The 14,781-nt window shown below is 41.7% G+C and overlaps 2 protein-coding genes across 2 annotated transcripts in view; one reads left to right on the top strand and one right to left on the bottom strand.

Moving 5' to 3' along the window:
• Positions 1-14,781, bottom strand: part of LOC136857112 (probable E3 ubiquitin-protein ligase HECTD2) — a 236,724-nt gene that overhangs the window by 73,780 nt on the left and 148,163 nt on the right. The window contains exon 10 of the mRNA XM_068225060.1: positions 7,341-7,496. Coding sequence (XP_068081161.1) covers positions 7,341-7,496 — 156 coding nt within the window. The remainder of the gene's footprint in view (positions 1-7,340; positions 7,497-14,781) is intronic.
• The window catches only part of LOC136857113 (heat shock 70 kDa protein 12A), a 560,524-nt gene that overhangs the window by 43,487 nt on the left and 502,256 nt on the right, over positions 1-14,781 (top strand). The gene's annotated exons all lie outside the window — the stretch shown is intronic.

Here is a 14,781-nt window from a genome sequence, read left to right on the forward strand (position 1 = left end):
GTTAGAAGGTTCAATAAAGGTATAAAACCGGGCTATGAGGCCAGTAACGTCAGTAGCTTTTCGAAGCGAGAACTATTGCTCTCCTCGTAAATACAAAGTTATAAGTGGTTAATTTCCGCGCTGGAAGTAGTTGCGTGGAGTTATGCATGGTATATGTACCTAGACAGGCTATTTGGAGCAGAGCGGGTTCAAGCACTTCTTGGGTGGTTCATTTTTTAATTTTCACTTATTACTATCATATATTCTTCTAAGCAAGTTATAATAAACAGAATAACTATCTCCACGTAAACACCGACTATGGACAAATGCATTTTGAATATCACCTGAAACATTATGCAGGACTCGTAAGGAATGCTTGCAACTACGTGGGCTTCGATTAAGAGAAACACTGTAGTGTTTGCAACAAGTTAAACCTGTATGCACTTTCGAGTTCAGAACTTGTAAAATACAACAGTTACGAAACGAAAGCCTAGATTATTCCATTAATAGAGAGTTACGAGATTGACTGTAGCCTGGAGTGGCTACATGGTACTAATCACAGCCAGCGTACGATCGTTTGCGGGGATTTTGATTTCGAATCTGACTACGGACTTTTTAAATTTACTTGTATATTATACTCGTAAAGACATTCTTAATTAAGGTTTAACTTTGTTACACCGAGCTCGATAGCTGCAGTCGCTTAAGTGCGGCCAGTATCCAGAGATAGTGGGTTCGAGCGCCACCGTCGGCAGCCCTGAAGATTGTTTTCCGTGGTTTCCCATTTTCACACCAGACAAATGTTGGGGCTGTACCTTAAATAAGGCCACGGCCGCTTCCTTCTCTCTTCTAGCCCTTCCCTGTCCCATCGTCGCCATAAGACCTAACTGTGTCGGTGCGACGTAAAACAACTTGCAAAAAAAAAAAAAAAAAAAAAAAAGTTACGTCTCAAAATACATTTTTCACCTTTACAAAGAAAGCATACACAAGAAAGGAATAATAGTATGCGACTTTCATATGGCAAACGGGTACAACGAACTCCCGGTCTATAAAGCGAAGAATAATGGCCGAGAAGATTCGTCGCGCTGATCACACGACACGTCAAAATCCGCAGGCTTTAGGGCTGAGCAGCGATCGCTTGGTGGGCCCCCTTCGGAGCTGTTGCGCCATGTTTTTCTCTACAACGAATGAAGCACACTGCACTTATTGGCAACATTATGACCCATCTCTTCAACCAAGCAACTGCGCACGTTCGACTCGTAGTGCACATGACAGAGCACGTCGTAATCTTCTACTGTACGGTTAGCGCAAAAGCAAATATTATGCATTCACGGAATGATTATGTGAATATTGCACCACTTTGTGGGCAAGCTAGGCAGAATTCACGGGAAGCCAGACGCTTGTATAAAGAACGATTTCCTGAACGAAGGCTACCAACTGCAGATACATTTCGATACGGTTGCGTGCAACGTGGTCATTTCATATATTACCCCCCCCCCCCCCTCGTTCGGGATGCTCTAGTGACATGTGAAAATAACGAAAAAACTGTTCAAAACACAATTGAGTATAACCGCATGCAAGCTCACGGGCCATTGGAAATGAACTGAACATCAGTAATGTAGGGCTATCTGTACTGCGCATATTGCACCGCCATAAATTCCACCCCTACCATCAACAACTACACCAAGAACTTCACCGAGATGACTTTCAGAAACGTTTAGAACCTTCGCAGTGGATATTGCAAAGAGTTGAAGATGACGCGGATTTTTTAACGGACATTCTCTTTAGTGAAAAATCTAGATTTCACAACAACGGAATTGTTAATCGATCAATCAATCAATCAATCAATCAATCAATCAATACTGATCTGCATTTAGGGCAGTCGCCCAGGTGGCAGATTCCCTATCTGTTGCTTTCCTAGCCTTTTCCTAAATGATTTCAAAGAAATTGGAAATTTATTGAACGTCTCCCTTGGTAAGTTATTCCAATCCCTAACTCCCCTTCCTATAAATGAATATTTACCCCAGTTTGTCCTCTTGAATTCCAACTTTATCTTCATATTGTGATCTTTCCTACTTTTATAAATGCCATTCAAACTTATTCTTCTACTAATGTCATTCCACGCCATCTCTCCGCTGACAGCTCGGAACATGCCACTTAGTCGAGCAGCTCTTCTTCTTTCTCTCATTTCTTCCCAACCCAAACATTGCAACATTTTTGTAACGCTACTCTTTTGTCGGAAATCACCCAGAACAAATCGAGCTGCTTTTCTTTAGATTTTTTCCAGTTCTTGAATCAGGTAATCCTGGTGAGGGTCCCATACACTGGATCCATACTCTAGTTGGGGTCTTACCAGAGACTTATATGCACTCACTGGAGCGTTGATAATCCTCACTGGATAAGGGGATCTCGATATCAGGTAGAATGAGGCGTCAACGTGTGGTGCGGGATAATAGGTCCCAAGATAATTGGACCATATTTCTTTGATTGAAACCTCACGGGACGACGCTATCCACAGTTTCTGCGTGAATACTTCCCGCTGTTACTGGAGAATGCGCCTCTTATGACACGGTTGAGGATGTGGTTCCAGCAGGGCTCCTCCACACTGGCCGTTGGGAGTACGGAACCACTTGCATAAGACATGTGCTGGACGATAGATTGGACGAGGAGGTCCTGTCACACGGCCGGCTGCACAGCAGATGTGATAGCTTGTGCCATGTAATTACTACCGTTAGAACGTTCAATAAATGTGTAAAACCGGGCCATAAAGCCAGTAACGTCAGTAACTTTGACCTTACTCCTCTAGATATTTCCTCTGGGGTTATTTATAAGAAAGAGCCTATGAACAGGAGCCCGAATCATTTACAGAGGACCGAGCTCGATAGCTGCAGTCGCTTAAGTGCGGCCAGTATCCAGTAATCGGGAGATAGTGGGTTCGAGCCCCACTGTCGGCAGCCCTGAAGATGGTTTTCCGTGGTTTCCCATTTTCACACCAGGCAAATGCCGGGGCTGTACCTTAATTAAGGCCACGGCCTCTTCCTTCCAATTCCTAGGCCTTTCCTATCCCATCGTCGCCGTAAGACATATCTGTGTCGGTGCGACGTAAAGCAAATAGCAAATAGCATTTACAGAGGCTTATCACTGAAGCTTGCAGGCAGGTTGCACCACATATATTGTAGCAAGCAAGAATGTCCTCAACGGTGCTCAGATTTGCATTAGCGAAGGAGGTGGTCATTTTGAACATTTGCTTTATTAATCGAATGGCCAAACAAAAACCCATTGCATTTCTGTCGGTAATAGCTTATTTTAATGCAAATAGCTCCTTTAAGAGCTACTTAGAAATAAACATAGCAGAGTACCTGCATTATGACAACTGGTCATGATTTAGATTTGTTTTAAACAACGCGACTCACACGAACATTAACAGCGAAATAAAAATATCCGTTCTGCAATGGATTCGAACCTCGGACTGGCGAACACTGGTTTTCTCCTGTAACTTCCAGTACGCTCGGCTATCACGAGTTGTCATAGAGCGCTGTTATGTCCATACTACTTCTAATCATTAAGCCATCCTATTCTCTGTACATGACGTTGCTGTGACACAGAATTTTGAAGATTCTTTACCATCATTCGGTATTTTATCATTAATGCTGATTTGGTTGACACGAAAAAAGCTGTATGAGCAGGGGATGAATCTTGTTTAAACCATCCACGCGACTTTTATTCTTCCGTTAACTGATGGATAACGACGTCAGAACGTCATCTTGGCACCTCTCTGCATTTACTGTCGTCTCAAAAAAACACAGGCCTAATTATTCGTCTTGCACTGACAGCACATCAAACGCCAATCTTCTTGTCATAATGAGGGACTTGATAAACACCATTAGAATTTTCTGTGCATCAATTGCGAGAGTTCACACGACCATTAAGATGAAACCAGAGATTTTACATACGAAAATACGGTGTTGCAATTATAACTGTCTCACCATGTTAACAGCTGAGATTCAGATTGGTAACTGATGCTTGCGTGGTCGAACACGTACAGGCTGCTTGCAAGGTCAAGAACTATGCGCGCGCCTCCCATACTGCAGCTTACGCCTCGAAGAGTAAAAACGCCGCTTCGACGGTCTTGGTTTATATGAGAGACCCTGCACATAGTTGTCTGATACTGCGCCGATCAACATCAACCTCAAGAGGAAAATGTACCAATCGCGACATGGGGGTTAATTGCTACTTTTAACGTGAACTAGGTGAATCGTCATTGAGGCTGTCAGAGAAGGACGGGGAATCAGCTTGAAAGAGCGATTCCGTAGCGAGGAGATCAAGTCGACGTGATGAAGCAAGCAGCAGGAGTGAAGGTGGAGGTGGGCAGACCACGTAACGAAGACCACTTCAAAATGAACCTTCTCTGATGGGTGAAGACTGTGGGAGTCAAGGATATCAAACGCGACGCAGGAAGCAACTGGATTTTTATTGCAATGCAGAGGCCGATATTGAAGGGAAAGGAAGAGCCCTGTGTTCAGAAGTGGACGTCAAGAGGCCAAGAAATAATAATAATAATAATAATAATAATAATAATAATAATAATAATATCATGCCCCGTATCTTCGTCCAGTATCATGCCATTGCGACAACTCCTTCGAGGTACATTTTTGTTTTGTTAAGGTATGTAAATATACAGTGTGTCCCCAGGAAGAATGGTCAATATTCAGCGATATGGCAGGGACGATCATTTGAAGTAAAAAACTTCACATGCACATATGCCCCATTGCGAATATTTTCCGAGATAGAACTTGTAGTTCATGAACCTGTGCAGGAACAACACACTGTGGAAATGGTGCAGCGTAGTCCTACTACCAGCACACGGCGACTTTCTGCACGTATCAGATTCCACGAACATGTGTATGGCGAACATTACATGTGGAAACTTGTACCCATTTCAAAACGTCAAAGAGGTTGGGTGGGTAAGACACATACGTGCGCACCACTAGCCCTAAAACAAATGTACATGAAATGTGTTCTATATGAGAAACCATTCGGAATAGGGCGTATGTCCATGTGAATTATTTTGCTTCAAATGATCCTTCCTGTCATATCCCTGAATATTGACCATTCCTCCTTGGACACTCTGTATATGGAGGCTAGAGTGGAAGACAAATACATTAGTCCACTTCGTGTTGTTGCTACGGTGGGTTGTAAGATCAGTATATAGAAGATTACTGTCGCACAATAATGAGACACATCGTTACGGCCTCACTAATCAATATGTCGTTAAAGATTATGAGTGTGGGGCTGTTCATCACCCTAACCACAATGTGTACCTGCTATCTTTCACCTCATCTGTTTGGACTCAGTAAAATGACTGTTGACACGTTGTTTGCGACTTCGTTAAGCCTGAAGCTTGTCGTCCACATGTAATTAATTGTGATGTATATTTCAGCGGCAGCACGCCGGCCTTTCACCTCTGGGTTTTATGGTTCAAATCCTGGTCACTTCATGTGAGATTTGTGCTGGACAAAGCGGAGGCAGGGCAGAATTTTCTCCGTGTACTCCGGTTTCCCTTCTCATCTTTCATTCCAGCAACACTCTCCAATATCATTTCATTTGCCAGTCATTAATCATTGCCACAAAGGAGTGCGACAAGCTTCGGCAGCCGGCACAATTCCTATCCTCTCCTGATCGAACGACTGGAAATAGGTTGAGGAATTTTTTAATTATTTCACTGCATGACAGTATGGTAAGTGTTTAAGTGCGAAGCATTATCGTCAAATTGTTGAACTCTGGACAAAAGAATAATATAAGAAGATTAATAGAAAAAATTTAAAAACCCCAGCCAATCCTAGGGAGTCTCAGAAGGTCTTAAATAATATTCGATGATGAAGTGAGGAAAAGTCCCCAACCAGGGAAAAGATGACTTTAATATTATGTATAAAGATACTGTTATTTGTTATTTTAATTTTTAATGTTAGCATTTATGTAATTCCTGCAGGAAATAAATTCATCTGTTAAATACGGACAGTCCAGTGAACACTCGATCGGCATACGACACTAACAGCCTAACTAGAGCTGAGCCGTTTAGGAACGCAGCGAGGTAATGCATTACGTGCGACGCAACATAATCATACATTGGCACGTGACTCAGGGCTGTACAATCCTTTAGTGGTGCGACAGCAAGGCATGCGAACATTACCTAGTGAACAGTGTTTCGTACCAAGAGAAAAGGTAATCATGTCGAATGCAGATCCTCCAAGCACCTTCGAAGAGGAATTTGCAGAATATTTCTGTGTGGAAAGAGAAAGCGTTCGATTTAAGGTGTGTCATATCGTAATTAAAAAGGATAAGCGTGAAAGGTTATGATAACTTTGCAGAGCTAAAAAAAAAAAAAAAAAAAAAAAAGGAAACAGGTGTTGCATCAGCAAGTAAAGAATAAGGAGTCAAGCAAGCTCCAGTTCGGCCTCGGCTTCTCAAAGAGAATTCTTCCAAGATTTGTGTAAAATGATGATATGCGCCAATATACCCGTTTACAAGGTACTTTACTGTAGATAATTAACATTTCAACAATTTATAAGAAAATATGCGAATCTGGATGTTTCTTGTTAAACGATTATAAGAGTACCATTTACTCAAGTGCTACGAAAATATATCTGAACTAAGGCGAAGTGTAGGTGAAAATAAAGTTTGGGTTTCCATACATGCAGCTAACGATGCTGCTGATGATTGTTTAAAATCCTTTTATTTGAAATATGATGAACATATTGTGAACGTGGTAAGATTCCAGGTGTCATCTTTTCGGCCACCGGCTATCTACAGTTTACGACTATCCTCCTGTTTCCACTTCTGTGGTGTAGTGGTTGGTGTGATTAGCTGCTACTCATGGAGGCCCGGGTTCGATTCACGGTTCTGCCAAGACATTTGAAAAGTGGTACGAGTCCCCCAGCCAGAAGAATTAACCAGACGCGATTCAAATCCCCGACCTGGCTGGGAATCGAACCTGGGACCTTCTGAACCGAAGGCCTCAACAATTCAGCCAACGAGTAAGGCATTTGGTCCAAATAGATCAAATGAAATAAATTCTCTTTCGGTAATGGGTAACGTCCTGAGTATTTCAAGCCCACGGGCGTTGTCGTAGTTATATTTGATTTCGAGATACTTCAGCTTAAAAACAGTAAACAGATTATGCCAGTTATTTAATATATAGATAACCCTGATTCCTATGAACAGGTATTCCTGTGCATTCCCTCACACTGGTATATTCATTGCCCATTGCTGTAACATTTCTTTTCTTGTGTAATATTGCTTTATTTTTCGTAACAACGAAGCAATCCCAGGGGAATATGGGTATATGAAGTATATGAGGTACTCACATCTTGAACCAATGGACGAGTAGCTGATGGTCAGAGCTTGGCAGGTTCACGATTTGTCGCAGAAGGTGGGCGAGGATGGTGTAGGACGACTGAGCCGCAAACACTGGGTTCTGGACCAGCATGAAGAGGGCGCGCACGTCATCCTTGCTGTGCAGTCTGCAACACAATCACTAACATCCTGTATTCAATTATAGACACAAAGTGGTCATATACCTGATCATCCAATTAACTCATGAAACATGTATCTAATCCTAGAGTATAGTTTGGCAAATAGCAGGCCCAATCTTTCTTTTCTACAAGTGTTTATTTATGGTTCATATACCCCTGTACAGTCCACTCGTGCTGTCGGCAGATTATTTGAACAGAAATTCCCAAGTGTTTAAGTTCCAAGTCGTGATGTGATTCATAAATAAGTAAAGGAGCAAAGGGAAACATTCACAATAAGAAGCGAAAAATCAGACGAAGACAGTCTTCAAGGAAGAAAATCTTTATTATATTCCAGATTGCATGGAAATTTCCCCAAATACACTAGAGACAATACGCGACACTCTGCGAGATGTTGAGGGACAGCGATTAGAGCTCTGTCTAGCGGAGTGACCTGGGAGTTACTGATTATGTCATAAGAGCACGTGTATTTGTTTGTGAAGTTTTTGGCGTTATTTATGCGTTTGCATTAAGTTGACATAAGTAAATAGGAGCGTGTGTCATTCCTTTATATCTCCTCTCAATATGAGTGGAAAGATATATACTGTGTTTCGCTGCAATGTCTATGAAGTACAGAAGGATTTGCGGTCCTTCTTCCGTTTCCCTCGTGACAAGAAAATGTAAGTAAATATTGTGTTTGCATAGATATTCTTCCAGTTACAAAGAGATTTGTATAGTACTTCAAACATTTCTGACCTGCGCGATCCATATTTTAACTGGTTTAAAATATAATCTTGTTTTGTTGTATAGTGCATCAGTTAACCTTCAATACCGATGTGTTGTAAGTGTGATCTGTGGGTTTTGATTTTATTCAAGAAAATGCATATGCATATGTGTGTGGCTGGTTGTGTTCCAAGTTACCCCATTTGGAATGCCGTAATGCGTTGTCAAGCACTGAAGGAAATATGGGTGATTTAAGAAATGTACATATTTTGTTGAAACAATATGACGTTGCAAATTTGCTTTACCCTAATGTAATGGCAAGTATTGCTTATAGGGAAATTTTGAATGTTTTTGAGGGTAAATTTATAGATTTTCTTTCTGTTAGTAGACTTCAAGTTGAAAGGAAAATTGTCCAGCTCTTAAATATAAATTCATTGAATCATGTGTGTAAGGAACGTGCCGATATTTTTATTGACAAGTGTCTTAATGTGATAATGCAATGCTTTTAAATTTAAAAAAAAGACAAATCTAGCCGTGAAAGTTCAGGTAGGAATATTAAAGCTAAAAATGTAGTGCATAAATGAAAGATCAAGCCCTTTCACAGCAGTCCATTTCACATCTTGGTTATATGTCTAATTTCAGTCTTTAAATAATAACCTGTTAAATAAATTTTCATTTATCCAAAATTGCTTTAGCAACTTTGAAGTTAATATCTTAGTAACACTTTCTTTCTAGACGTAATTTATTTATCCATTTCCGTATATGCATTTCCATTGATATTTGAATTTAGCGCTAATTTTCATGTCACGCCACTAGGAACGCCACTTGCGAATTGTCTCCCATTTCAACAAGGCTAAATCCGGAAGTGTCGCGTATTGTCTCTACTGTATTTGATTTCCCTTACTAAGCGAGTTGGCCGTGCGTTTAGGGTCGCACTGCTATGAGCTTACATTCGGGAGATAGTGGTTTGAATCTCACCGCCGGCAGCTATGAAGATGGTTTTCCGTGGTTTCGCATTTTTATACCAGTAAATCCTGGGGCTGTATATTAATAGAGTGAATAAAAAGAGGGAGAAAATTATTTGCATTACGCTTCGTCTTCAAGGTTATGTTAAGGTGGAAAAATGTGAAAGTTTAGAGGTTATTATTACTGTTCTCCGTGCCGAATGAATAAGAAGTTTATCGGCTACAGGTTTTTGAAGTCAAGTGAACCGTGTCTAGATTGAAAATAAAACACGATGTATTCAAAATGTATTCGCACAGGAACACTCGTAATGAATGATTTAAACTTTCATTGGTTAATCCTCCGTCAATGCGACACATTGATATCGTGGACGGATGTGGGGGTGGGAGTTAACAACACAGCGCTTGATTAGTAATTGATTAACATCAGCGAGTAGCATGGGGCCAAAAAACACTGGTGATACCGAAGTCCGTGTGGGGCGGGATAGTTTCTCTATGTTCGGGAGGTAAGAGTTATTGTCAGATTGGATAGGATATCTCCTTACCTTTGTCTTGGTCAACAGATACGAGAACAGATCTACCTACATTAAACAACGAATAGGAAACCAAAGGTTTTGACATGCAGAGAGAGGTGTCAAACAATCCCCTCTGCCATCAACGAACCGTTTTAGGGTACTGCCTCCTTAGTTATGGACGTTGCTACAGCATCGAGCAAACATGTTAGCGCCCTAAACTTCCGAAATGTACTCCATAGCTGGACTCCAAGGAAGAAGCCCCTCATAAGTGAGACTAATAAGAAGAAATGCTTGGAGCTAGCCAAAGCTTACAAAGATGAGACGATGGCATTTTTTAAGAAGTCATGTTTTCTGTTAAAAATCAGTATAATGTTGTGGCAGATACCGAACCAAGAGTTGAAAATAAAACCTCAAACTCACAGCGTAGCATAATGGCGAGCCCGTCGTTATAGTGGTCTGCATGGTGGCATCTGGGTGGGAATCGTGGCACTTATTCATAAAACCATAAATGCCAGGAAGTAATTCGAGGTGTTCTGGCATAATCTGTCACACAGCGCTGAGAAATGATGTATTAGCGATAATTACTTCTTCCAACAAAATTAACTCCTCAAACAGGCTTACGACCCCATACCTAATACCTGATCTCAATTTAATTGGGAATTTGTGGCATTTATGAGACAAAGAAGTGAGAAAACATGGCATATCAAACAAAGCAGACATTTAGAAAGCCCTTACGGTAGAAAGGTCAAATCTCCTGAAATGAAAAGGAAGATAGTGGATTACATACCTCACGAAGAATGCAAGCTCCTATTGCTGCGAAGGAAATACATATGAAGTATTAATAAAGCGTGTGTTGACTTGGTGAATCCTTTGTGTTTAACTCTGTGAGTATGAAATACACTGACTGACAGAGCAAATGCAACACCAAGGAGGAGTGGTTCGAAAGGGATGAAAGTTGGGGAAAAAACAGAGACGGCACGGACGAATAATTGATGTTTATTTCAAACCGATATGCAGGTTACACAATGCGCACGGCATCGACTCAGTAGGATGTAGGACCACCGCGAGCGGCGATGCACGCAGAAACACGTCGAGGTACAGATTCAATAAGAGAGCGGATGGTGTCCTGAGGGATGGTTCTCCATTCGCTGTCAACCATTTGCCACAGTTGGTCGTCCGTACGAGGCTGGGGCAGAGTTTGCAAACGGCGTCCAATGAGATCCCACACGTGTTCGATTGGTGAGAGATCCGGTGAGTACGCTGGCCACGGAAGCATCTGTACACCTCGTAGAGCCTGTTGGGAGATGCGAGCAGTGTGTGGGCGGGCATTATCCTGCTGAAACAGAGCATTGGGCAGCCCCTGAAGGTACGGGAGTGCCACCGGCCGCAGCACATGCTGCACGTAGCGGTGGGCATTTAACGTGCCTTGAATACGCACTAGACGTGACGTGGAATCTTACGCAATAGCGCCCCAAACCATGATGCCGCGTTGTCTAGCGGTAGGGCGCTCCACAGTTACTGCCGGATTTGGCCTTTCTCCACGCCGACGCCACACTCGTCTGCGGTGACTATCACTGACAGAACAGAAGCGTGACTCATCGGAGAACACGACGTTCCGCCATTCCCTCATCCAAGTCGCTCTAGCCCGGCACCATGCCAGGCGTGCACGTCTATGCTGTGGAGTCAATGGTAGTCTTCTGAGCGGACGCCGGGAGTGCAGGCCTCCTTCAACCAATCGACGGGAAATTGTTCTGGTCGATATTGGAACAGCCAGGGTGTCTTGCACATGCTGAAGAATGGCGGTTGACGTGGCGTGCGGGGCTGCCACCGCTTGGCAGCGGATGCGCCGATCCTCGCGTGCTGACGTCACTCGGGCTACGCCTGGACTCCTCGCACGTGCCACATGTCCCTGCGCCAACCATGTTCGCCACAGGCGCTGCACCGTGGACACATCCCTATGGGTATCGGCTGCGATTTGACGAAGCGACCAACCTGCCCTTCTCAGCCCGATCACCATACCCCTCGTAAAGTCGTCTGTCTGCTGGAAATGCCTCCGTTGACGGCGGCCTGGCATTCTTAGCTATACACGTGTCCTGTGGCACACGACAACACGTTCTACAATGATTGTCGGCTGAGAAATCACGGTACGAAGTGGGCCATTCGCCAACGCCGTGTCCCATTTATCGTTCGCTACGTGCGCAGCACAGCGGCGCATTTCACATCATGAGCATACCTCAGTGACGTCAGTCTACCCTGCAATTGGCATAAAGTTCTGACCACTCCTTCTTGGTGTTGCATTTGCTCTGTCAGTCAGTGTACTTTCTTGACATCAAGAGTGTGAATTTGCAGATATTTTCTTTTATTATGTGACAGCAAGAAGTTCTTATAGGGACGCGCATAGAAGTCTAGTTACCAGCTGTTATTACAACTGCTTTCAAAACTGTTCCCTCAATTATTTCCAGGATAATCGAAGAATACTGGTGTGTAGAAACACATTTTTATTCACTTCATGTACACTTCCTGACACAAGGACATGGCGTGTAGTGAAGTAGCCAATGTATCTGCTGAACAATGATTTGTTGCGTGTGGTTTCGGAGAAAAGTTCGTGAAAATGGACGATTCACAATTTTGTCACTTCCTGTGAACGTGTTATTTCCATTATATGCGACGTAGTTCAACGGGAAAGCGATACTCTAATTTTGTAAAATATCTTAATATTGATTATTATGTAGAGTAGATAAAGAATGTAAGTTTGTGGAAACCCATAGACACAAATTAGTTTGAAGGTCGTTTCGTTTTTTCTATATTTCCCACCATAGTCTAGATGTTTTCATAGAAGCTTCCTGCTGGCATGAATTTTAGACTGGTTTGAGTTCTTGGCCGTTTATTTCCCTCCCATTCAGAAACATAAATTATGGCAAGACCGGGTGACGCGCCGTACTGGTAGACTTGCCGCACCTATTTCAATTTGAAAGTTTGGTTCTGAGTGTACCTATATGTGCTAGGAGTAGTTGAGTTAGCTCAGTAGCAAAGGCTTCTATCACTTGTGTGCAAGATTTATCCTATATTTTCAATGTGTTCCTGGTCTTAAACATGTTAGTACAATATTTTTCTTGCGAAAGGTTTAGGAACTCCTTAATTTTGTGTGTGTTTTTATCAATTACTTTTAATTTAGTAGTTTTAATAGAAAATACTGGATGGTGTGAAGGCTCTTCATGAGAAGTTCGACATTTTTGCATCAATACCGCCTTGAAAGCACTGTGCGGGATCTGTTCCGTGGTTTTGGGATACGTGACGCAGTGCTCTTAAGGGTGACACGCCGCACCGTGTACGAAATAGTTTTTCCTTTTACTTTTCGGTTGTAACTTTAATAATGCCAACTGAATATAAAAAGAGGAAGGAGAAAAGAAACGTGGCCAATTAAAAAAATAATGTTTTGTTCGACTCCGTGGAGTGGCAGCTAACGTTGTATGTATGAATCGGTCCTAATTAGTGTTTTTTTTCTTTCTAAAGAGTTTGAAATACAGTAGTCTGACCTCTTTCCTCTTGGGAACATATAGACTTAAATTTCTTCTGAATTCTAGAGGATGTATGTGTCATCATTAGACGTTTCCTTATGAAGATTAATATATAAATCATCGTATTTTCACTGATGTGCATGTTGACATCATCTGGTCAGGTTTCCTATAATATTTTCAACGCCTTGAAACCTGTTAATTACTTGACTCGCCGTCACTTTGAAATACGACATTGCGTGGCGCAGAAGCATGGCACGATGCAGTATGAATGAAAGTGAAGTAATTAAGTTTCAATAAATCAGACGATAACAGCGCTAAACCAGACTGAACTGAGCGAAGTGACAGTGGACGCATAGCATTAGGAATGGGAGCGCATGGTGCGCGGGACCAAGTAACGGACGACAAAACACGCCAAAGTACACGCCCTTTTTCTCATGAACTAAACTCCCCATCAAGATGAAATTCGTGCTAAATGAATCTTTTAACTATTGTTCCCGGTTCTTCCGCTCAAAGTTTCCGAGGTAACGATTATCCTAGTTTTCGTGGCATTGTGAAACAACCCATGCAAATACAAGAATGTTACTTCCATTCCGTGTAAAATGTAGGTCTCTTCTCCATTAGTAGACTTAAAGGTAAATGTAAAGTCAATTATTTAGACTCTCTAATATCAATAACAAATTTTCTCCGTGCTCACACCTGAATCGCCTCCGTCCACTGGATAATGTTGCTGAGTACAATAATTAAGTTTAATTAAAATTATTTGTTAAAACCATTAAAAAATTATGTGTAATCATTATCTAATAGTACGTAACATGTTTAGCAAATGTTCTGTACATATTATCCACACTGGATGTTATAAAATAATGTATTTCTATGAATAGTCTATAATTTTTACCTCATTGCGTCATCTATCCCAGGTGTGCGGCATATCACTCTCTCGTTAAGCACCCTTCTATTATTTGGTTTATAATGGACCTATTGAGTTTTATATAGCAAAATAAGTGTTATATAATCCATCGGGCATGTTGTTATTCCCTTTCTGTTATTCCAATCCCGAACCGTTACCATAAAAATACATGCACTTAATAGAAACATGCAGCGCGTCACCCAGTCCTGCCATAATTTCAAACTCCAGTAAAAACATCATATGAACACACACTCCTTTCACCAGCAAATCGAAACCTACCTATTTTTTTGTATACGTATCATCGCATATCACAGTCGGCTAATATAGCCTACTCAACCCAAATATAAAGAAAATACTGGCGCCAAATTGTTATCATATCGTCCTCTTTTTGTAAGTACAAATTATTCGCTAGCATGACGTGTTTATGCCTGCCTAACAGGTAAGGTTATGTCAAGGCCAAAGTGCCTTAGAGTCACCTGATGCTCAGTTGATGTACTTTATTAACTAGTAGATGTTAGCGTGTATGAGGCCAAGGCTATTGATGTATAGATATACATAAAGAAAACACGAACATATTTTCCAACAAAATATCATACTTGACATTCCGTGACTGAATGAATGAATCAATCAATCGATCGAAGAAGAACATTGAATACCTAATATATATCGATA

The sequence above is a fragment of the Anabrus simplex genome, chromosome 1 (genome assembly GCF_040414725.1).
Source record: "Anabrus simplex isolate iqAnaSimp1 chromosome 1, ASM4041472v1, whole genome shotgun sequence".
Taxonomy (NCBI): Eukaryota; Metazoa; Arthropoda; class Insecta; order Orthoptera; family Tettigoniidae; genus Anabrus; species Anabrus simplex.